The sequence below is a fragment of the Stegodyphus dumicola genome, chromosome 12 (genome assembly GCF_044657685.1).
Source record: "Stegodyphus dumicola isolate Sdum_Otavi_A_Nest chromosome 12, ASM4465768v1".
In the NCBI taxonomy this organism is placed as follows: domain Eukaryota; kingdom Metazoa; phylum Arthropoda; class Arachnida; order Araneae; family Eresidae; genus Stegodyphus; species Stegodyphus dumicola.
Window position 1 is genome coordinate 89,813,393 of NC_140779.1, and position 25,620 is coordinate 89,839,012.

Below are 25,620 nucleotides of genomic sequence, written 5' to 3' on the forward strand. Positions count from 1 at the left end.
TGCCTGGTTTCTAGCCCAAAGCAAGTCGAATTACTAGTATTTAACGGTTTTTAACCACTCGGCCATTAATGAGCCTAGAGAAAAGGACCTGAGACTAAACTTTCATCCAAAAACTAAAAAGGTAAAGAAACTTGTTTATTTCCTTACACACTCAGCCAGTTAATTAAACTTTTAGTATTCTGTCGTTTTATCGACATGGCCATTTCTGGATGAGGGCTTTACTATGCAAGATACATAGACGCGTAGTATATTACTCGTATTTTTCCCGAATAATTTGCCTAGTTGAAAATTACTTGCAGTGGAAACTTGTTTCATGAACGCCTTGGTTGACAAACAAATTTTCAAAACTAAAAATGTCTTAGATGACCAACGATATCTTGAGATTCGAATAAGTGAAGCCGATAACAAATTATACTCCAAAACGCAGTTAATGCATTGAATAAAATGTCTGCAGAAAAAGAAGACGAAAGGGAAGATGTTCTTAATTATATGATACGCGAAATTTCTTCAAGACGGGGTAAAGTGCAAAAGTTCATTATACATAATGACCCTGATAAAACAGTAGTAAGTCGCAGTATATAAATATTTGCAATGCGAATGCCATGTCTTGCTTTAGGAATGTGTTAAAGCATAGACAGAAATAATTCAAAGACTCAGCGATTTTTAAGTAAGGGCGAGCGATGTTAAGAGAAAGAGAAAAGAAAAACAAAACATAAAATAGAAAGACAGCAGCGACCTGATATTTTTACGGAATAGGATTTTCCTTCGCAAACAATAACATTTTACACTTTTGGCTTCTTCATCGTTTTTTACTTACGCCATCAACTTTCCTTCTTAGAAGTACGGTAAAATTAAATTCAAGTTTTCTTATTATTTATATGTTATTGTGTTAAATTTTGTGTGTGTGTTAGATTTATCGAACCCAATTGGTTTTGCATTACGAATTTACATGCAAAAGACTTTTTTCTAAGCAATCGTTTCTAAGCATTTGTATATTTAATCGTACTGTGTTCAACGTTTAATTGATTTATGTTTAGCAACTTAATTTATCTAATGTACGAAAATTAAAATTCTTTATGATCAACTTATATTTCTGTACACCAGCGATAATATCAACGATAATAAGAAATTTGATATATTGCATTGTGCTTGTCTGAAACTAGCCTACTTCTACTTATCAGCCGCAGATGATAACAAAAGGTGGGTATGTGTACAGTTCTCTTTTTATGTCACCCATCTAAAGCGATAATTTCCCGCCTCAAATTTGCTTTTTTTATTTTCACTATTTCACTGCTCTGAGCACAGTCGGTGAAGCTTGGTAACATGAAACCCTTTGTCGAACTTAATTTTTTGTTAGTTGCCGTACACTTGATCAATGGCCTGTCTCTACGAAAAGAACCAGTGGCTTTTAAACCAAAAGGTAAGTTTTAATTCATACATCATCATACACTTCATGTAGTATATCCATAAATTTTAGTGTTATAAACTTAGCACGTATAGTAAAACTGCTTGTTAAAGATTCTCGAACTATTATTACTGTATTTATGAAATTATTTGTGGCAGTACACCACTTTTGATAGAAAGATAAGTGCAAAATTTAGTAACGAATTTCAGATTTAAGAATACAGTTCCTATTTACAATAATTACTCAAGATAGCTTTATCTAGAATTCTCAAGTACGCGATAACATTGAGATCATTAAAATTCGTCAGCAAACCGATTCAGTGAGACCGCTAGCAAAGGGGTGTAGTCATTTTATTTGCATATTTATTTCTTTATTTCTTTATCATTTTATAAAATACTAAATCTGAAATAGTTTTACAAAATTCTAGTGAAATAATTCTTTGGATTTCATATGAACTGTCGGGAAGCTCTTCAGAACTTATTTACAATCATACTAGCGCAATTTAGAGCTTACTTAAATTGAAAACTTCTGAAGCATTATATAGTGATAAATATAATAACTTCTAAACCTTTACATATATAAGCTTCTTAAATGAAGAAGTACAGATGAAAACTACAGCAGAGAAAATTCTTTGGAAATTGAGACAAATTTAATGGCTAATTGTATAAAATTTATCCAAGAAATGGAATCTAATATTAAGAAAGAGAAAGATCTCATTGAAGAAAGTTTGATGAATTTTGTTATTGAGACATTACCAAAGAAATTTCAAATCATTCTATGTGATATGCGTTACTCGAATTTCAAATCAATGTTTAGAATTGTTTACAACAGAAAATTTTTTATTTAAGCTCACATCAACATTCTTGAAGAATTTGTAAGCAATTGTATAACAATGATGACTGCGATTTCTTCCTTTATTTAAGATTTTACTGAATATCGTACAAATTTTTTACTTAAATAATAGAAAGGTATAGTATTTAATTGATTAATTAGAAATACGAACACTTTAATATTTTCCTGATATTATTTAAGATTTTGATTGGATGTTGTTACACACTTATTCCATCAACCACATTAAAATATCCCGCGGTATTCATTTTGTGAGATTTAGAATTGTGTATACACACATAGTAGATTTTTGTTTCAAGCATTTACTTTAAATCTGGATATGCTAATTGATAAGTAAAAATTTTTATCATGTTTTAAACCAATGTATATATAAACTTAAAGCACCTAAGTTTAAAATAAAATTGGAATCAAAATAAGGCAATTCCTCAACAATATTAGTAATTACAACGGTGGTCAAGAGGTTAAACACTGTATCTAGCCATATCAAAATTAAAATAAGAATACACCAGTAGAATAAACTTCAAAAATAAAAATGTGAAAAGGAAAAATATACAAAATATAAAAATTAAATCCCTCCCTTTCACTGAAACTTCAATTCAAAACTCATCAGGGGAAAATGAACTAAAGTTTCATAAAAGCCGATTAATATTTTCGAATATATGTTTCGATCTTCTGGTACATTTACGGGCTGGCTGCATGGGCGTGGTTTTCCCCATGTGTAACGTGTATACGAGTCAGTTTCCCTTAGAAAGTCCTCCACGAAGGCATCCCTCCCTTTAGGCAGATAGCCATCGTCTGCTTTGCCATAATTAAATAATCCAATCCAATCCAATCCTTCTGGTACATTTGAGATCAAAAACCGAAAAAAGATTCTATTAAATTTTCATATCAAATGTATCCAGAATGATTTCAATTTTATTTTAACCTTAGATGCTTAATTTAGAATAGAAGTTTAATTTACTTCAATTCTGCAGTTATAAGCGCAGGACTGGTAAAAAAAATTTGATTTTAATTTCTGACTTATTACTCTGATTCTTTTTGTATATATATATATATATATATATTTAAATACTAACAAATTAATAAATTGGAATTCCAACATATCCAAAAAAAGTAATTAACAATACAATAATAAATCAGATACAACGAATTAAAATTATCTGCACAGATAAAATAGATTTACAACGCGAAATTTTGCTCCTTATTAAAATTCTCAAAAATAATCTAATACCCATTCAATTTATTAACCATTGCCTTAAAAGAGGCGTTAAATACTCGCTCTAAATCATTTAACTGATAGGGATATGATAATTTGTTCCTAAACCTGAGAAGGCGGTATAAGTTGGATGACTATCAGTTGAAGGATTTGTATATAGTGTAATTACTCAGTTGTATATTGTAAAAAGCTAATTGTCTTCAGATTTATGCTGTTACTAAAAAAATTGGCCTATTTCATGATCTTTAGTCTTTCAAATTGCTCTTTGACAGTGGAAATTCTTTTTTTCCTTTCTTCAATTCCTAATCGTTTCGACACGACAATAAGCCAGAAAATAATTAATTTCCATTCATTAGTATTTTCAAAAAAAAATTTTTAACAGACGGTTTCACTCAAATAAGAACTCCACAGAATACCTCCCTCAAGAATTCTGAGTCCCACCCAGTACCATAAATTACTTCACCCAAGTCTTACCGACTGATATTATTCAAAGCCCTCGCTGCCGCTAAGAATTTTTCGGAAACACTACACTTTTGAGTCAGACGCGAAGAAAACACTTTGCCGACTCCCTACTAGAAAGAACGTAAGTTAATTAATACTTTTTCTGGCCTTTATATCTTCATGTACATTCACTTTTCTAATTATATTTTTTATTTTTATATTATTCTTGATTTGTTTTTACAAAGTTAGCATTATTTATTTTATATTTTGTAAACTTCTAATGTTTATTTCAACTTTATACTTTGAATTCTATTTCATAATGACAATTTCCAATGTTTAATTTTTACAAATAATATTGAACTCAAATGAATAAACTCGAGGGTGTCGGGGGACGGTTACTCGAGTTTTTTCGAAATTCCCTGCATAAATTGCTTTTCACTCAAAACTGAATTAGCTAAAATGCTTCATAGGAATAAGTTCTTTGAATATCAACATTTGTTCATAATCCCTTCTATTCACGGAAATATTTGGCCTGACTTGAATTGCCGGTTTGCCTTAGCTTTATTGCTCGAGTAAAGACGAAACACCTTCGTATTTATTTATTAATTATTGTTCATTGAACGGGAGTTGGTTTGTTCCCCTTGAAAAGTCAACTAATTTCCGATCAATGACAATGATTACATGCATTTAATTTTTTGCCTTTAATTTATTCCTTTTACAAGTGAAATTTTGTTCTTCATGATGATTTAATTCCAGTCCCCGTTAAAACATTACTAACATTTTACTTTCAAGTTACTTCAAAACATCTTTCAAAATATAACTTACTAGTATGGATTCACTCTTTTAAGATCATTCTACTTAATTAAACTTAGGTTAAACTTAAGTTAAACTTAGGAGATGATATAATCAATTAATCAATATTATTTAGTAAATTAATTATATAAATATAAAGATATATATATATATATATATTATTAAGTCGGAATTCGAATATAATTGTTGTTAAATAATTTTACGTAACAGTTAGATTCATCTTATTCTAAATTTATTTCTAACTAGCATTTATCAAATCCAATAAAACGTTTTACACAGAAATAGTGCTTTGATAAATATTTCATACTTGTAATATTTTGTAATGGATGATCAGTTAAATCGAAGACCTTTAACTTCTGTCGCGTAAGCCGCTTGCAGCCTCCGAAGCAAATTTATGCCACCTGCGAGGACATTTCAATTGTGAATTTGTTGCAAATACAGTGTTAAAAAGATTTCAAGATGATGGCACTTCCTAGTAATTTCTCTTCAAGGCTACAGACTGTCAAAATCAAAACACCAAGTGTTAAAATGTAGTCAGAAACAAAAGAAATTTATAATTATTTACGCACAAACATATGTATTTCTATTTATGTTTCGAAGAAAAATTTAATAAATAAGAGAAAGAGACTAAATTGCCATTATTTATTTTCAAGTTTTATCCCACGTGGAATATTTTCATAATTTATTTCAGTTTAAATTAAAGTCAGTTATTTAATGATTAATTAAATATGTTAGAATTATTTTAAATAAACATCCGTCAGAAAATTTAATATTTAGCTGTCGATGTATTTGTGTAATCAACAAAAATGTTTTGCGGGTACCAAACTTTGAATTTCAGATAAAAAATAAATGTAAGTCTGATTTTTTTCGTTTGCGATGTTATTATTATTGTTTAGGCATATTTGGGGAAATACTGAATAAGAAAAATTTTTAATTTATTAAAATGTCTTTTATCTTTCAAAAAATTTTTTCTCAGTTGGTGCATACGACCTACGGGCAATATGAGTTTGAAAACACTGAGTTAAACTTTATATCAAAAATCAACGTAATTGTATGAATTAAATCTAGGTAAATATTAATAATTTGTGATTTATAATTGTAATACATTTCAGTCTTTCCCCTCTATTCTCAAATTTACCTTCTCTGAACCCATGAGTTACTCATTCGCTTTCATTTTAAAGCATTCTTTTGCAATACTCTCTCACTAACATGAGCACCTGTTTTAATTTAGAAGCTATGAAATTCGTTTATTGCCGTTTGATCTCTTTCTTACAATTCACTGACTATACTGTTCCAGTCAACAAAACATTTTATGGCTAAAAATACAAAACTTTGTAAAAGATTCTGAAAACAAGAATTAATTTTAATATTATTCTAAAATTATTCTACTTTTTTGTCTGAAAGATGATAGGAAGAGAAATTCATAATTTCAAACCACAGATGATCGCGTTTGTTAAATATTTTACAACACTATTTCTGCTCGGCGTTTCTCCGTAAATAAAAGTCAAGTTCCGAGAGTGAAGGAAGACAGGTGCAAATTTCGCCAACATCAGATCTTTCGTTGACACAACACGCCAACCTTTTAAATAGCTTCGAAAATAAAACAATTAACTTTCTTTAATTCATTTAAAATTTTTATTTCATAAACTTAAAAAATATGAGCCAAAGAAACAAAGAAATGCGATATTTAGCCATTTAATGGACTGCGCACGCTTTTTAAAAGGTGGTGTGGTGTGGTGTGGTGTATTTAATTACGGCAAAGCACACTAGGGCTATCTGCCTAAGGGGAGGGATGCCTTTCGTGGAGGACTTTCTAAGGGAAACTGGCTCGTATACACGTTACACATGGGGAAAACCACGAAAACACCCATGCAGCCAGCCCGTTCGCGGGATTCGAACCTCGGACCGAACTACCAGTGTTCAGCGACTTTACCGCTTTTTAAAAGGAAAAGTTTTTTTTTTTCGAGATTAGTAGATCCGTAAATAAGCTGACTCTCCATAATTTAGCTTTAAAAAAAATTTCAAAATTCTTGGCTTGTATATGGAAATATACTGTGTTTATTGTTCGAAGGAAAGCAGTGTAAAATATTTCGACATCAGTCATTTCCTCAAATTCGCAAAAAACGGGATATAAAAATTACAATTTTTTCAAATCTAAGTGAAACTTCTTTAAAAAATGTGCAAGTAGATGTAGATGTAAATTATTTTCATATATAAAGGAAGAAAGCTTTCATGTTTAAAAACAAATGCCTTCGATGCAATGGTAATTTTCACTTTGCTCAAACTAACTACGTATCAATTTAGGTGAATTTATTTGAATAACCTACCTAATTACATACCTGATCTAAACATTACCTGGGTTATCGATAGAATAAAAATTCCTAATTTGAAATTCTAAAATAGGAAAGATAAAAACTGTCTGTAACAGGATGTGCCTATCGATACTTGTTTTATTTGGAAATTACGAAAGTGGCATTTATGTATTTAACCACATCCTGCGTTTTTATCAATGTTTACGTAAGGAATTCGTTATCTGTTGCCATGCAAATTTCCTTTCGGCGGGAACTGTGCAGTGGTTTTTGTCACTTGAATCATCTCAAACACACGTGACATTATTTTCTTCAAAAGCTGGTTTTTATTTTCTTCTGATTTTTATGTGAAAAGAAATCATTTCTGGTTGTATGACCAACAAGCTAATTGACTTTTTAACTTCAAGAAATCATTAAAATGTCTGTCATTTGTTTGCAATACCTCAATTTTTTTGTTGTATATTAAGGACCATTTAATGAGCGAATGTTCTTGTGTAAGATTATCTGTCCATTATTTAAACATAGAATATAATTTCAGAGTTATATTATTGATATGATATTTAACTGGAAACCAAAGTTTGAATAATTTTTTCACATCAGTAAAATCGAAGTGATAAGTAATCCTTTGACTTTCTTTTCTTTAGTGTTTAAACAGACAATAAACTGATTCGCAAGAAGACCTAATATATATTTAACTAAGGAAGAAAATTTATGAATCAGTAGTATTTTGCATAAATCTGGTCTGCATTTTATTCCATAAGAAACAAAATTACAGATATAGTAGTAAACATTTGCTATTCAAATTAAAGAAACAAAACATTATGTTGTAAATGTGAAATATGAAAGGTTTTTAACTATAGATAATATTCAACCTTATTCCAAACTGCTCATTAAGTTCGAGTTAGCGTTAATTAATACTTTTTCCTCACATTCATCATAAAAAGCCCTCCTTAGAATTAAACTCTAGTAAGAAGACTGTAATTAATTTTCTAAAATTAACATAAAAAGTAAATGAAGTCCAATAAACAGTTTTACCTTAGACCTAGTTGCTGGATTGCTCTTTATAATATTTAGTGACTCACTTTTTTTTTTCGCATATGTTTATTCTTAAATTTTAATTTCGGAGATTTTGTTCCAAATATTGAAATATAGACTTGAGGTGTTTTCTAATATGATATTTTCCCCCCTGCTTCAAGCCTTCTTTTGCAAAATAAATATCATCAAAATATTCCGAGTACTAAATAATTCATTCAAAGCGTGTTAACATGTTAATCAGTAACTCACATAACAATACGGACATTTGAAAGTTTTACTGAGATGTTTTAGAACACGCCGTTTTCTTGTCCTAATTTTTTGTATTAAATGAAAAATGCATTATAAGAGTTATTGTCTGCATTCAGATTAGTAAAATATATTAACAGTTTCATATCAGAAAGACGCTACAAATTAATGGCAAACGTCTAGAAATTAACGAAACGTTCTGTTAGAAATTTGAATTTTTCTTAGTTTATGTTAATTTTAAAGACGGTAAGGGTATTTGAAATATTCAAACTGTTTTTTGCTATCAAGCGTTTAACTATTCTTGATGTTATCCAAACTATGAAAACTACCTGTAACTGTTCAAAATGCAGTCAAGTCTGGAACATTCCGAGATAACACGAAGGAATCGGAGATTTATACTACGAAAAATCAAAGAGAACAGAAACCTCAAAGCTGTAAAATTTGTATACGATTTAGGAGAACAGTTTACAATAAAAGTTAATACTGAAACTGTTAGAAGAGTCATTCGAGCAAATGGATACAATAAGAATAAGCAATAGTGAAATTCGTCATCAACATCATACGTCTGTCTTTGCGAAAGTCATCACGTCAATTAATCTATTTCCCGAGGTAAGCAAATATTTAACATATTGGAATATTGTTGTGTTTGCAAACTAGTCAAAATTTAATATATTTGGATCCAATGACTTCCGTGCTTTGTTGTTTGTTTGGAAGTGAAGAGAAGTTTAGGGATGTTTCGATGCCTTTGAAGTGAGAAATTTGGTCTTCATAGGACGTATACATCCTATGAAGACAAAATTACTGAAATATTTAAACTATCTTTGTTATAAATGGTTCAACTATTTTTGATGTTATCAAAACGTATTCATAGGATGTATACGTTCTATGAAGACAATAACGGTTCCTGTTTAACTGTAATGGGTATTGTAACCAAAGAACTGTAGTTGATGCTATATGTAACTGTAACCGTATTCGGCACTCATATGCCTTCCAATAATTTCGAGAAGGATTAGAGATTTCTCGGCGGTTGTAGGAAAAGTATATAAGACCGAAGAGAGTATCAGTTTCGAAGTAGCTGTTAGTTATTTGTTCAAAGAGACTTCGAAGCATTGAGATATCCGTAAGAGCTTTGTCTTTTAGATGCGCTTTGCGTTGTGTTGTGTTTCCATTCCTAGTAGTTTGAAGTGTAACTGTTCTTGCTGTTCTTAGAAGTTTAGAGTGTTCTTAGTAGTTTGGATTGTGTTTTATGATACTGCAAAGAGCTATATGAGTGCTTTCGTAGAAAGTTCTAGAACTGTGTTCTAAAGTGTTTATCAAAGTCTAATAAATTTTATCAAGCTATCATCGGTTCTGTGTTCATTCAATCCATTAAGTGCGTACGGGTGTATCCATTACACCCGTACGCAAGCAACAATATATTTAACTTCTATCTGGATACAGATTCTAAATAGAGTTATACAATTGCCTTGAAGTAATAAAAAGTGCTCCATATTCTCCTGACTTAAATCCTATTAAACATGTATGAGTTCGAGAACAGAATAAGGAAGTATGATATTTATTTGATCACTCCAATAAGAGCATTTCTTAAGAAAAAAATGCAACATTCTTGCTCAAAAACATTAATTGAATCCATGCGAAAGCGCGTGAACAGTTCAATTTTAGCTATATTCAATGAAATATTAAATGCTCCGTTATTTTCATGTTTTATTAAATAAAAACTGTTTGTTCAAAAATGTCCGAATATTTATGCGAGTTCCTTTTCAGAATGTTTGATTAAACAATATTTTTTACTAAACGCGTATTGAAAACCTATTTTTTTTAAGATCAAGTTTTAAAAAAGATGATCAGTAGTATATGTGAAAGAAAAGTAAAGTCATTTCACAAAAATTTAATTACTGGTATTTGCGAATAAAATTGAAAACCCTAAGCGTCTGAAAACAAGTTAGAGCCACGGTATCGTTTGGTTTGTAAATCTAAGCTCGATAATATTTATCTAGAGAAAGTATCTTCAACAAGTAGAATTGCTTCACAAGAATATAGTAAATTAAATTTAAATAATTCTCTTTTAAAAAATAATTAATAAATTTAAATTTTAAACCTATATTAGCTTTATACGAATAGAGAATATTTGTTAAATTCTACAAGTAGAAGATATAAACTGTTATGTAATGTTATTTGCAAGGATCGATATCCCTAGGACTGCAACAAATCAATAATAGTTCATGCTATACTGTTTCAGAGTGCTGTAATTCACAGTGTAGTGAATTAAAAAGTGTTGTTAGTAATGTTTTTTCTTATATACAATGCGAGTCGTTTCTTGGATATGTATTAAAGGTAAAGATATACGAGTACATCCATCTTATAAACTGATCAAAGAAACGTTATTCTGAACCCACTATACGACACATTAAAACGATAAATTGAGTATCTATGCATTAACACAAAAAAAAAAACTACGATTTCTAGAGCCATCAAATTTTAAATAACGTAGTCCTCCACCCGAATATCGTAACCTGGAAGCCCGAATCTTGAATTTCGAATTTGCTTTATTATCTGTTTCATATTTTTTAAAATTTATGATTAAGAAATTCAACGATTTTAAAGCGAGCAGTGGCAACACACTATACTGAATAAAATATTTTTATCTCCAGCGCGCGGGACTGTCTATCGGAAATTCTAAAGATATGATATTTTTAAATATTTTTAGCCCAAATGCTCTCGAAACGTATTATGTGTATCTAAATTAAAATCACGCCACTTTATGCGCCATGTAAAATGTGAAAGCTTTCAGACTTTTTATTATTATTTTGTATTTCATAAAAGAAATTATATATATTTTTAATGGAAATTTGTGGAATGTGCTAAAGTGGTTTTATAGAGAGTAATAAGTTTGTAGAGTTAAATACCGAGCAGAGAGAATTTGTGGTGGTAAATAGTGAATTCACTAATATCCTATCAAAATTAAAAATAGATTACGGTTTCCTGTAGTTATTTTGTTTCAGATATTATTTCAATTAATTAAATTATGAGAAATACAATTTTTAATATGATTTTCATGAAAGTGTGTAAAAACGGGACAGAAATTTTCTGTCGGGAAACTATTCAGTCTCCATCTTTCATCGCTTTGCGACTTTTGTAATTTGTGGTTTGTGAAAAATGTAATGTACAGGAATTCTGTGCGTTAAAAATGCAGAGAATTTCTTGTATGAAATACAAAAGAAAGAAGTTTTTATCTATACATGTACTTACTGAATATTTATTTGCATATATACTTATTGAGTATGCATCAATAGATATTCACTACATATCATTGCACAAATCACTCATAAATTAATATTATTTGAGATTAATATTAAATTTAAGGATTTGATTCCTAATCTGTACTATATTATTGTTGTGTTTTCCCCAATTACTAGTTCTTCAGTATGCCAATGTTGACTGTGATCCATCATCTATACCAGTCATGGATGCATTTGACATTAAGAAAGTAAGTTTCGTTTCTATTTATTTTGCATTATGCACTATTTATGTTTATTTGGGGCTTATGTGCTTTAAAACACATTAACCGAACAACATTTGGAAACAAGGTAATTTTAGGCTTTAAACACCAGCTGTCGGCCAAAAGTATTTTTCTTCTCGCCCCTACTTATATTTCGGTAATGCATATTTCCTGAAGATTATTCCAATCTATGATGGTTTTGCTCTACATATCCCGTTCTTTTTTGCAACCTTTAGCTAATGTTAACTGTTTACTTCAATCATCAATGTACACTACGGCCTACTGTAACGCGATCCGCTTGCTTTTTGTATTTGCATTTTGACCGTTATTTTGTATTCTCATTCTTACCGTTTGAGTTCATTTTTAACGGTTATATAAACAATACACTTTGTTAATAGATGTACAATAAAAGCTGAACTATAAAGAAAGCTCTAAAAATTCCAGGTGGTTGAGCGTATAAAAACTAAAGTTCATTTTACAAAATCTAAATGAATAGAAGAAGAAGTTTCCAGTCTGAAATTATAAAAGGAGTCATCTTATTTATTATCAGCTTGAATATCAAAAGCCTAGACTCAACATCATGCAAGATTTTTACTGACGTATTTCAAACTTAAGCTCACCAGCGGCCGAGCGGTAAAGTCGCTGAACACTGGTAGTTCGGTCCGAGGTTCGAATCCCGCGAAAGGGCTGGCTGCATGGGCGTTTTCGTGATTTTCCCCGTGTGTAACGTGTATACGAGCCAGTTTCCCTTAGAAGTCCTCAACAAAGGCATCCGTTCCTCTTACGCAGATAGCCCTAGTGTGCTTTGCCATAATTAAATAAACCTAAACCAAACTATTTCAAACTTAAAAGCATTTTTTTAGGCTTTAAATATACGAAAGTAAGATATGTTACTCGATTATTAAACCTTTTCGAAAGTTAGTAGATATATTCGGCCAAACACGACAAACATAATTTCGACACAAGTTTGAAAGAACTGATTGCTACTTACTTAGTTATAAACTAAAGAGATTTCAGTTACGCATACAGCGTATTAAATTGTTTGTCATATTTTTTCACACTGCGTCACCATTGTTTATCTGTTTCCAAATAAAGTCCAATGTTGTGTCCATCAGCATACACTTTTCTTGATCCCAGGATCTCGTAATTTTGTAAATACTCCACAGCATGCTCTTCCGCTTAGAGCATGTCCCAAATTTTAATCCACTTCTTTTATTTATTTATTTACCTTTTTTTCTCAAATATCAAGAGAAACTGATAAATAGTAGTTAATATATGTTCTTCATCATAGAAACTAAACTGGCTGATCAAAAACTGATCGTGTTAACCAAACGGAAGGTCATATGACTGTGTTGTGATGTCACGCTTATTCATTATTGGAGCAAATTACTATTATGTTTGGATACTGGCTTTACTTGTTCCGAGTCGTAAGTCTATAATGTACCTTTCGATAACTTTGCAAGTCTCTTATTTGCTTCATTTTTGTCATAAAAAATTTAAAAAATTTAAAATAGCTAGTTATTTGAGTTTCATGGTTACTGAATGCCAGATAATCGGGTTTTTATACCTGTAGAATGTTTTTTTTTTCTTTGAGCGTTAAAGCATTTATTAGCCTTAAATACTTTTGTGTACTTCTGAAGTACTGAAATCCTGAAATCCTCTGAGTTGGCTTCCGTCTCAGAGTATTACATAATCTATACAGAATTGATTACCAACTCAGCAGTTTAAGGTCCTTGAAGATATTAAAGCACTGTGTTTCTTAGGAACATAAGTTTCTTAGGAAGCCGAATCTCTTACCCGTCGTGAATAATACATGCATACTTACTAATATATAATACAAATATAAAATATAGATACAGATATGTGAAGCAATTACATAATACAAATACACAGCACATTCTTGAATAAATGCTAATACATTCTTAAATAAATACTAAAACATAACTAAGTTAAAAACATTATATAAAAATTATTATATCTTATGAAACTACTGTTATGCTTCCAATACCTGCACTTTATACCTATACACTATACATTTACCAATATTTGACTGACCAATAACTTGTACCATATTATTACAAAAGTGCATTATACAGCATGTAGAAGTACAATGTATTATCAATCTACTCATTCACAAGTATTTTTACATCGAAATGCATTATACAGCAGGTACAAGTACACTGTTTTATCAATCTACTTCTTAACGAGTATTTTTTTGCATTCTTAGGTAAATACTAAAACCTGTTTCAAGTACTGATACATTAAACACATGCAAATTTAGCTTACAGTATATAGTACTTTATCCAATCTCCTATACATTATAATATTACTGCGCATAATATAAGACAAAAACAAAACCAAACTTCCACGTACATCTATAATACAGTGCATTATACAAATACGTTGTACCTTTACATTACATAGTTACCAATATTTAATACAATTGCAAGTATATTACAACTGATACATTTACGGATGAATGACAGAAGTTCATTAATTACAAATACAGTTATGATATTTATCATCCACTTATTGATTAAATACTCATACATTACTAGATAATTGCGTCTTACAATATCTAGTACATATTATAATCGCTATTACATTATACAATTATTATGCACAATATTTCATCAGCATATAACTTAAATAGATGCGATCCTGATTACATACTAATATTTTGTTCAGTTACCACTTTTTTTTTGGCATAAACTGAAACACAAATACATATTCCATCTTACAAATCTGCACACCAGGCAATAATGTTTTTGAGCCGGAGTGGTTGCATATTTATTATATTGGAGGCTCTTGAACCACATGGACTTATTATCACTCGGCTGCCTGAGTCTGTGATCTCTAAGAAGATTGCAGCTGAATGCAAAATGGTCCGGGCTGCCTTCTTCAACACATTCACAAGATTCATTATCTCTAATCTTAAAGCGGTAGAGATAAGAAGGAAAATGACCCTGTCCTGTCAAAACGTGAGTGGTATAGTAAGGCTGAATATGTCTGTCAAGGGAGACCCTAGGGACCCTGAAATACTAATGGTTATCATTTTTTAGTTTGGAAAATACCAAGGATTCACTAGAAATGCAACAAATGAGGAAAACATTGCTTTTAAAATAATGCCAGAAAGAAAAACAGGCAGTACATGCTAAAATAAGTTGACAGCGGTAGTTAAGGCTATGTGCAGTATACGAAATCAAGTTTTTCAGGTACTCGTGTATTGGCCTGGTGCGAGCGTCAATTAACCCTAAAAGTTATTTTTAATTTTTCTAAAAAGGGAGATTTTTCTATTACTTCTTTTCCTTTTTTCTTATTAACATTTTTCCCCCGGAGAATTAAGGGGAGATAGAGACGTAATACATTCTTTTACTATTTCACAATTAATGTCAAACAAAAAAAAGAGCAAGCCTGTACATCCGTCGCGCAGCTGCATTTTGAGTCATACTTTTACAAAATTTGTGAGAAATGAAGTTGACTGCAGTCCATTATTTTTAGTCATATGGTATGCTGCCAGAATGTCTGTAGTGTTTCAGTTTTCAAACAATGAAACTGTGTTTGACGGAAGATATGCCACTGGAATGTAATGTCAGTCAAGTGCCAGAATTAGAAATGGGAATTTGTCTTGAATAAAAAGAACTTGTCTTCTTATTCAGCAAATTCATATGAAGGCAGATTTATGATTCTAGGGAAAATAATCTGTGTCGTCTTTTGTATATTACTGCCGAACAATACTTGCCAGATATCAAAACAGCTGTTTCATCAATCTGCTCACGTCGAAATATATGTCATCACCAAATTACACCGATAGATTATTGTCGATACACCGACCGGTATCCTCTTCTATGCAAATCCCATTTTTCGTTCAGTCTAACTCCAGTCATTATTCAGACTACCAGGGACCGAGCGACAATGGTAGTTCGGTCCGGAGTCTAAATCCCGGCGAACGAGCAAGCTGCATAGGCATTTTCATGTTTTTTTCTAATGAGAAACATGTATTCGAGACAGTTTCCCTTAGAAAGGCCTACACGAAAGCAACCTTCCCTTAAGCAGATAGCCCTTGGATGTCTTGCCATAATAAAATAAAGGAAAAAAACCAGCACCCATCAGAAGAGAATATACAAAAGTTTCTAAATATGTAGTTACAAAACTTTCTTAAACATCTTTTAATGCATGTGGACGCAATGCAAGCACTTGCAAAAGTAGTGATATCGTAATATTGCCAAAGCGCGTCTAACAATTCTGAAGGCAGTTATCTAAATCTTGGATATTTCTCACTTGAAATTAAACAGCAAACCTCATAACGCCGCAGAGGCTGAAAGAAAATTTTGTGTTTAAAAGAAAGAGATTGAAAAACTTAAAAAAAAAAAAAAAACGAAACAAATTGCGAGAAAAAAGTTAAAAAATTAAAATGCTGCAGTCAACGTAAATATCACAACATTGATTGATGTGAATGAAGTAATCTGAATCAGGAAGGCAGCTAAGGTTCAATATGATTGTAGCAGTAATCCAGAGAATTTCTGGCAAGTTATCTCCAGTAAAGGTGTATTAAGAACAGACTTTTCTTTTAAGCGTAAAAGTCTTCAAACCCGAAAATTATCTAAACGTCAAACATCAGTCAAGGTATCTTCTGACCATATTACACATGTGTATATTTCTATGAAATTATACAAAAACATGAAATATAACTACATTTTAAAGCAAAGCAATCGAATTAAAGGCGTCTTTAACTTGTTTTCGATGTCAAAATATCAAAAGTGTTAATGTCGTATCATTTTTGTCGAATTAAATGAAAAGACATAAGAAGTCTGAATATTAAAATGAAAAAGGGTAAAGAGAAAATGCAATTTCTCAGTCTGCCTTTTTAACTTCGAAAAAAATGCTGCATAGACTTTCACAATGAGACATGTGAATCTAATCATCATATGAAATAAAAATATATAAATTGAAATATTTTCAGTGGATAATATTTACTCATATTTACATATGATATGCAGCAAACTATGTGAAAACTGAAGGCATTCAGAATTATTCAGAATTAAATAATCTTTTCTGGAAAAGAAAGCAGCAAGGAACCCAATACCTTATTTATGTTTATTTATGTTACATTTATTTGTGTTTATATGTTAATTATTTGCTTTAAGATTGAACTAGAACACATGCGACATGCGACGGAGGACGTGGGCACCATCCCTCTACCATTAGGGTTAATTGGTATAGCGCCACGTCCACCTGTGTCTAGTGAAACGTGCCAAGGTCACTGAGTCCACAAAAACGCCTCGCACCGACCACTGAAACCCAGCGTCTGATGCAGGCCACATTGCATCAGCTATACCCTTGCGGCCACTGAGAAATTATTTTACAAATATTGTAGAAAATGACATGGCTAATCAAGGGTCATCACTGCTGCTGCAGGCTGAATTATCAGACATTAGTATGCACAAGTTGCTGAATTATATACCAGATTACTAAATTATATATTGGAGTACAATATGGTATAGAATCATGTAATGCATAGTAAGATTATGCTAATGCTCAAAATACATATTGAAACAGGAAGTATTATACATATTGAATTATGACACTTACTGTATCTGAACATACTAAGATATGATATACATGATGAGGTTATACAGATACTTCTGAGACTTGAAATACATGGTGAAACATTAAATACTGTACATACTGAACATGAGCATACTATGACTGAGCATATTGAAAAATGAAATATATAGTGAGATATTACTGATTACGCTAATTACACGAGATACCTGATGAAACATGAAATACTGTACGTACTGAGACAGAAAACATACTATAACAGAGCATACCGGAACGTGAAATGCATGGTAAGATTATACTGATATAAGATACTGAATTATATACAGGATTGCTGCATTATATACAAGAGAGATATTTGTATAACAAACATAGAAGGCATAGTGAGATTGTACTGAGACTTGAAAAACGTGTTGGAACAGGAAATGCTGAACATACTGAAACATATAACATACTATAATTGTACATTCTAATACGTGAAATACATAATGTACTGCTACAAAGTACTGAGTTATATACGGAATACTTAATTATATCCAGGAGAGATATACATATGTCAATATTGAATTGTATAGAAAGGTTATACTGGTGCTTGAGGTACATAGTAAAGCACATTGTATCTGAGCATTCTGAAACACGAGGGTAACATAATGAGGATATACTGAAATAAGATACTGATACTAATACTTATGTTATACTGATATTTGAAAGACAGAGAAACATGGGAAACTGAACATACTGAAACATGAAACATGCTGTTACTGAATAAAATGTGACATGAAGTACCTTGTGAGTTTATACTGATGCAAGATGCTAAATTAGATACCGGATTACTGAGTTATACAAGGAGGCTATATGAATTACAAATTTGAAATACATAGTAAGGTAATTGATACATAGAAAGGGTGACATTATGCTGATATAAGATAATAAATTATATACAGGATTACTGAATTAAATATGGGAGAGAAATACGTATTATAATGTTAAATACGTAGCAAGATATGCAGACAGACGCTACAAGAATACATAAACAAAACAGTTCACTTAGTGACAGGATATAGGAGTGTGTAATAATGGCGTATATAAATTACAGACTTGAGATGCATAGTGCGGTGATATTGAAACATAGAGAGGGTGAGATTATACTGATACGAGATAGTGAGTTATATACATGATTACTGAATTAAATACCGGGGGAAAATACGCATTGCAAATTTAATACGTATAGTGAAATTGCAGACTGGCGTTACAAAAATACGAAGATAACAGTGCATTGGTGGCAGAATATAGGAGTACATAAAGCATACATTTGGTATTTCATGTGTACATATGATGCTGCTGACTGTGATTACAGATGCTGCCATTACTGCGTTTTATGAAGACAAAGTACTTGTATACTACTGCTGCATACATAATAAGTTAGAGCCATTCATATGTGCAGTTACAATTATATAATGCTGCCAGTGAGCTCCCTTTAGCTGGTATGGGAATGTTGCGTGATGCACTAAGTACTCTTAAATGGTTTACACTTGGCATAGGTTTGTTCCTAAGCCCATAAGCTTGTCAACATTTTTTGTAATGCTGCGTTTGAGATGTCGCTGCTTAATTATGAACCTGCTGAAGGCTAATCTGTTTGTCTCTGGGAACGGGATGTGTAGATCCTCCGTTAGTGAGCATTTTTCGACATAGTGCTCTGGCGTTCCCAGTTCACCGCAGCAACATAAGGAGGTAGTCGTCTTGCCGAATCTTTCAAAGTAGACTGGGAACGGGCCATGCCTGGTAATATAGTAGACCAGTTGTGGATTTACTATAAGACGTTCTGGATCAACCTTTGGCAGATGCGCATACGCACGACGTCCTGTCTCATCGTTGTTCCATGCCTCTTGCCACAGTGTGAAAGCGACCTGTTTCAAGCTCTTTTTTAGATATGAGGTGGGCCATGGAATTTGCAGTGTCTCTGCATCATTATTTTGGGCTGCTTCTTTTGCGAGCCGATCTGCGGCTTCATTCCCAAGGTTGCCAATATGCGCTTTTGTCCATTCTAGGTTGATTTTTAAGGTCTTGTGAAAAGAGAGTTGTTCTTGAATTGCTGCAATTATGGGGGAGCCGTGCATAGGATTTAATATAGCATATAATGCTGACAGACTGTCTGTTATTATAAAACTGTTTTGATGTCGATATTGGGTAATAGTGTTTATTGCGTGATAAATGGCTGCGGCTTCGCTTTGAAAAACACTGTTTCTGGATTCCAAGTGTCCTTTCCATTGGCGTATTGGTTGCTGTTGCCGAAATGCGATGTATGCACAGCCAACATTCTCGTCAGTTTTTGAGCCATCTGTGTAGAATACGATATCATTGTCCGTAGCTCTTGTGTTTTGCTTAATATTAATGTGCACGCCTTGGCCTTGCGTCGACGGGTGTGTGTGGAGGCGATTGGACTCCCGTTCTAGGTTATCTGCCGTAAAAGTATGGTCACCAAACACCGCAGGGCGGCTAAGCTGCTTCACCAATTGGTAGGCTGCCTCTTTTTCCACATTTATGTAAAGAGGGGGCAATCCGGCCAGGACATTGAGTGCATTCGTTGGAGATGTTCTAAAAGCTTTAGTAATGTTGAGCAGGAACGGCCTTTGTATACTCTGTAGATATTTTATTTTGCGTCCTTGCATCGGAGAGGCCCATATTGCAGCTCCATATGTTACTATTTTCTCAGTGACTGTCATATACAGGGTCTTGAGTAAATGGGGGTTAAGTCCCCATCTGTAACCATTCATCAACTTGAGCTTGAGGGCAATCTGTGCTGTTCGTTTCCTAAGCTCGAGCACGTGAGGGATCCAATTTAGTTTATCATCAAAAGTTATGCCCAGGTACTTTAGTTCTCGCTTAATGCGGAGTCTTTGGCCGTTGAGCGTTATTCTTGGTTGGCGTGCGAGTGTGCCCTCTTTTTTAGGAATCAGCAGTATTTGAGATTTTGTTTCAGCTATTTGGAGTTTTATTGCTGTGCATCGCTCCTGGAAGAGGTTGCAGGATTCCTGGGAATTTGCTTGCAGCTGTTCCCTGGTGTTTCCTTTCACAATTAGAGCTGTATCGTCCGCGTATGCAATTATTTTTGTGTGTTCCGGCCACGGCTGTGTGAGTATGATGTTGTACGTTACGTTCCATAGAAACGGCCCTGCGCAGGAACCTTGCGAACATCCTTGGGTTTGGTCTTGCTGGATGACACCGCTGTTATGCGGTAGAATCAATTTTCGCTCTGAAAGGTAACTCTCCAGGGTGTGGTAAATATTCCCTGGACATTTTGCCTCTCTCAGGGCATGTTGTATGGCCGGCCACCACAGAGTGTCAAAGGCACTCTTTAGATCTAATGATATGAATGCTGTGTGGTGGCCGGTAAATTTGTTCTCTAAAATGCTCTCCTTGACTTCCATGAGTGCGTGGATTGTTGATCTTCCTGCTCTAAATCCGTATTGGTTTCCGCTTAAGTATTTGGTAGTATGCAGGTGGTGTCGCAGTCTGTTCATGAGTAACTTTTCAAATGTCTTACCAAGCGCTGATAGTAGGCATATTGGACGATAGGAGTCCGCTCTTTTTGGGTCTTTATTCTTTTTGAGGAAAAGAATAACTTGACCAATTTTGAAGCACCTGGGGAATGTGCCAGTGGAAAGCAGTTTGTTGAAAAGGGTACGGAAGAGGTTGACGTGCGACCGTACTGCGATCTTAACTATTCGATAGTTTATTCCGTCTGGCCCCGGTGCTTTCTTTTGCGGTAGCTGTCGCAGGACATGTAGGATTTCTTGATTTGTGAAAAGAGCATCGTTCATGGCATCTGTAGCCAGGGTTTGGTTACGCATGGTTGCTTGTGTCGTTGTGTCATCTGTAGGATCGTCCTTCGTAAAGACCGTGTTGAGCACTTCTGTAAATGTAGCTTCAGTAAGGTGTTCATTGGTGTTAGGTATTGGCAGGAGATGAAAGGAGGCCTGTTTGAACAGCTTTCCCGCCACTATTTTGTGATGTATGCCGTAGGTATTTGTAGTTTCTGTACAGAACTTTCTCCAGCTGTCCAGTTTGGCGGTATTGATCATTTTTTTGTATTGGGCCCTTTCCTTCTGATATATAGTGAGTGTGTTAGAGGTGATGCTCAGTCGTCGCTCACTTTTTAGCCGTCGTCTTAAGGCACGACACTTTTGCTGTTGCGCGCGTAATTGGCTATTCCACCAGTTTAATGTGGTGACCCGTCGTATTGTTCGTACTGGTAGGATGTCGTCACAAGTCGTCCTAATGGTTGACATCAGTTCATTCGTGAGTACATGTAGTTCCTCTCTAGTGGTTGCTTGCTCAATTCGATTGCTAAAGGGTGCCAGGCGTGATTTGATAGCTGTAACGAATGACCTGACCTTGCGACCTGGTAGGTTGTACCTTCTGATGATAGTTGTTTCTGTGGCTCTAGCAATGGTGAATCGTATGTAATTGTGGTCGGAAAGGCTTACGCCTTCCACGACCATCCAATCTTGTACTAGTTGTGCCATTTGAAGGGTCGAGACTGTAAGGTCCGGCCACCCTCTTGAGTGGACGCGATCAAAAGTCGGTGGCGCATCTTGCTGGTTATGCAAGATCAGGTTGTTGCTTGAAGTAAAATCCTCCAGGGTACGTCCCTTTGGCTCTGTGGTAGCATATCCCCATGTTGTACTATGACAGTTAAAGTCTCCCGCAATCAACACGTTGTCTATTTTTTGCTCTCGCATCAGTTGTTGCATTTGCAAGATACTGTTTTCGATATCTGCCTTTGGCGGAGAGTACACGGAGACTAGGATTGCTGTCAGATTGTGCACCTCTAGCAGGATGGCCACTATGTCCCTTTCCGCAATGATTACAGTGGGGGTCCACATAGGGTTGCAATTTACTATAATGGCTCTTGGCGGCTCGTTGGTATCTTCCTTTTGGAAAACAGTCCACTGTAGGGGGTAGCCCACAGCTTTGCCATGTAAACAATAAGGTTCTTGTCCTAGTAGGAAGTCGATCTGTTCTGTGGTGGTGTATATGGCTGCCTGTGCCGTTGCTGCACGAGCGCGTTGCAGATTTATCTGCAAACATTGTATTGCGTCCTGTCTGCGCGATTGCGTACTGTTGATGTCCAACTGTGTATTGTTATGCTGTACATTTGGGGGTTGCTGATTCTGTCTGCTTCTTGTAGTATTTGCCATTGTCTGATTGTTAGTATTCCGTATTGTTACGGATGTTCTGCACGTTTCGCTGGTATTGCGGGCAGTCTGAATGGTACGCTGGGTGGTGAATGTTGTATCTGTCCCCGTAGCGGTAGTTAGCTTCTCTACAGTTGATGCATTGTGGTATCTGAGTGTTGCATTCTCTAACTCCGTGATTGTTTGCGCAGAAGGAGCAGAATTGCTTGCGGCTTTTGCAGTCGGCCTGTGTGTGTCCGAACTGCTGGCATCTGTAGCATCGCTTGATGCCAATATGCTCAGTGATTCGGTGGGCCTGCCAGCCAAGGAAGATTTTTCTCTGACGCATGATGGCCTCAAAGCTTGCGGGCTCACATTCAAATATCCACTTGACCCTGCTCTTGCGGCGCTCTTGGAGTCGGTGGAGAGTCCTGAAGGTGGGGCTGGGCATATTTGAGGCACCGCTAATTTCTGCAAGTACGTCTTCGGAACTAGAACACAAACGAATTCTAAAGCCCAAAGGGGCTTTTTGCCCAGAAGAGCTATTAATTTCATTTTGGCGTTTTGTGTTGGTTCAGGATAAACGGCGTTTCACTTTTCAAATTGTTGCCACCAAATATTATAGCCCTGCATTATATTTAAAGAAATTAAATAATAAAGAATCTGCATGAATGTATGTATGTTTCTCGCACAGTGAAAAAACTACGGTACATAGAGACATCGAATTTTGAATAACGTAGTCCTCCACTCGAATATGAACATCTGAAATCCCAAATTTGGAATTTGTTTTATTACTTATTTCATTTTTTGTGAAATTTTAACGAATTTTTAATTAACAAACTCAATGATTTCAAAGCGAGCAACGGCAACACTGTACGAAAAAAAAAATTTTTCCAGCGCGCGAGATTGCATATCAGAAATTCTAAAGATATACTCTTTTTAAATTACTTTGTGATTTTGCTGTTGAATTTAATTCTGTGATTTAAGTGCGAAGAACATCATGTTTAATAAATAAATGTAACACACAAAACGTAAAAAATACGCCCTCCCCTTAGAAAACGTTAAAAATAGTAATAATTAAATCTAAAAGCTATCAGATTTTATTAGTATTATTTTCCTGTCCATAACTTTAGTTTAATAAACAGCAGTTCTGAGATTTCCATATTAAGTTCAGATTTAAAATTGTGTACCACGGATATTACTGGAATTCTAGTCTTTAACTTTTTTTTAATCATACACCATTTATAACATTCACTATGCATATGTTTTTTCAATCACAATATGTAACCTATAAGCTTTTTTTCATTTCTTTTTAATGTAATTAAATGTTTTTCCATTACCACTTTTTAAAGCAACACCAGACAAAAATTTTTGTATGATTCATTTTTCAAGGTAGTCTTGCATGCTAAGGAAAAAAAAAAAAAAAAAAAAGAATTACAGAAAAATTCTGAAAGGTTTCAGATTTTAACTGTCGCCTAAAAGAATTTGTCAAGGCATTTTACGCTCTCGTTGAGCTCGCAGTTTATCAATCTGCTGTTGCACTCACTCCTGCTAACCCATTTCTTTTTAACTTTTCAGCTTCATTATTAAGCATCATTTTCTTCGCACTTACGCCATACACAATTCAATAGCAAAATTGCAAAAATTTTTAAAGCAGCACGTGTTTAGAATCCTCGATGCAGAGTTAAGTGTTGACATACATTTTTCTTTTTCTTTTTTCTTTTTTTTTTCTTTTTTTTTTTTTTTTTTTTAGTCCAAAGGGATTTGAATCCCGAAGGACTATTAGTTTCGTTTTGGCATTTTGCGTCGGACTCATAAATGTCGGTTCACTTTTCAAACTGTTGCCACAAAATGTTAGAGTCCTGCATTATATTTGAAGAAATTAAATAATGAAAAATCTGCATAAATGTATGTATATTTCTCGTATTGTGATAAAACAACGGTACATAGAGTCATCGAATTTTGAATAACGTAATCCTCCAACGAATATAAGCATGTGGAAGACCAAATTTGAAATTTGAAATTTGTTTTATGATCGATTTCCTATTTTTTAAAACTTTGACGAATTTTTGATTAACAAACTCAAGGATTTCAAAGCGAGCAATGGCAACGGTGTGCAGAAAAAACATTTTTATCTCCAGTGCGTGAGTCTCTGTATCGGAAATTCTAAAGATATGCTCGTTTTAAAACTATTTTGCGATATTGCTGTTGCACTGGATCTTATGGTTTAAGTGCGAGGAACATGATGTTTAATAAAGAAAGGTAACACACAAAATGTTAAAAAACGTCCCTTTGGACGTAATTTAAAATCTGAAACATTTCAGATTTTTTTTTTTTTTTTTCAGGCTTTCCTTAGTTTATTATATCAATGTTTAGTTTTCCTACTAAGATGGTTTTACAAAACAGCTTTTTATTGTTTTTTTATTATTAACGTTTTGTGCATTTACTTTATTTATTAAATATAACATTCTTGGCACTTATAAAATTGGATTCAATGGCAAAATCTCAAAATATTTAGAAACAGGATGTCTTTAGAATTTCCGATAGACATTCTTACGTGCTGAATATAAAATGTTTTATTTCCTTACCGTGTTGCCACTGCTCGCTTTGAAATCGCTGAGTTTGTTAATCGAAAATTCGTTAAATTTTACAAAATATGAAATAAATAATAAAACACATTCAAAAGTCGGGCTTCCAGGGTCCCACGATCGGATGGAGGACTACGTTATTCAGAATCTGAATGATCTTGTTTTTTTTTTTTTTTTTTTTTTTTTTTTTTTTTTTTTTTTTCCCACAAAGCGAGAAACATGCAGTCATTCCTGCAGATTCTTCATTATTCAATTTCTTTAAATATAATATAGAGCGATAATATTTGGAGCAACAATCTGAAAAGTGAGTGAAGGCCTTTACAGATTCGACGCAAAATTTGGTTTCGAGACTAATATCCCATTCGGGTGTAACCTCCCTTTGGGGCTTAAAAAAGGCGGTTTAAAAGTTGACGCATGAAATATCATCTTGTTCATATGAGATGGTACTAAATAATAAAAAACAGGCAACCAGATATTTCA

The 25,620-nt window shown here is 33.5% G+C and overlaps 1 protein-coding gene across 3 annotated transcripts in view; it reads left to right on the forward strand.

Moving 5' to 3' along the window:
- The first annotated feature begins 1,223 nt into the window (after positions 1 to 1,223).
- The window catches only part of LOC118184126 (uncharacterized), a 96,685-nt gene continuing 72,288 nt past the window's right edge, over positions 1,224 to 25,620 (forward strand). The window contains exons 1-2 of one of the 3 annotated variants that reach the window (XM_085806692.1): positions 1,224 to 1,420; positions 11,731 to 11,801. In XM_085806692.1, the coding sequence (XP_085662818.1) occupies positions 1,324 to 1,420; positions 11,731 to 11,801 (168 nt within the window). In that variant the 5' untranslated portion in view covers positions 1,224 to 1,323. The remainder of the gene's footprint in view (positions 1,421 to 11,730; positions 11,802 to 25,620) is intronic. The other 2 variants (XM_085806689.1, XM_085806690.1) reach the window with 2 other exon arrangements.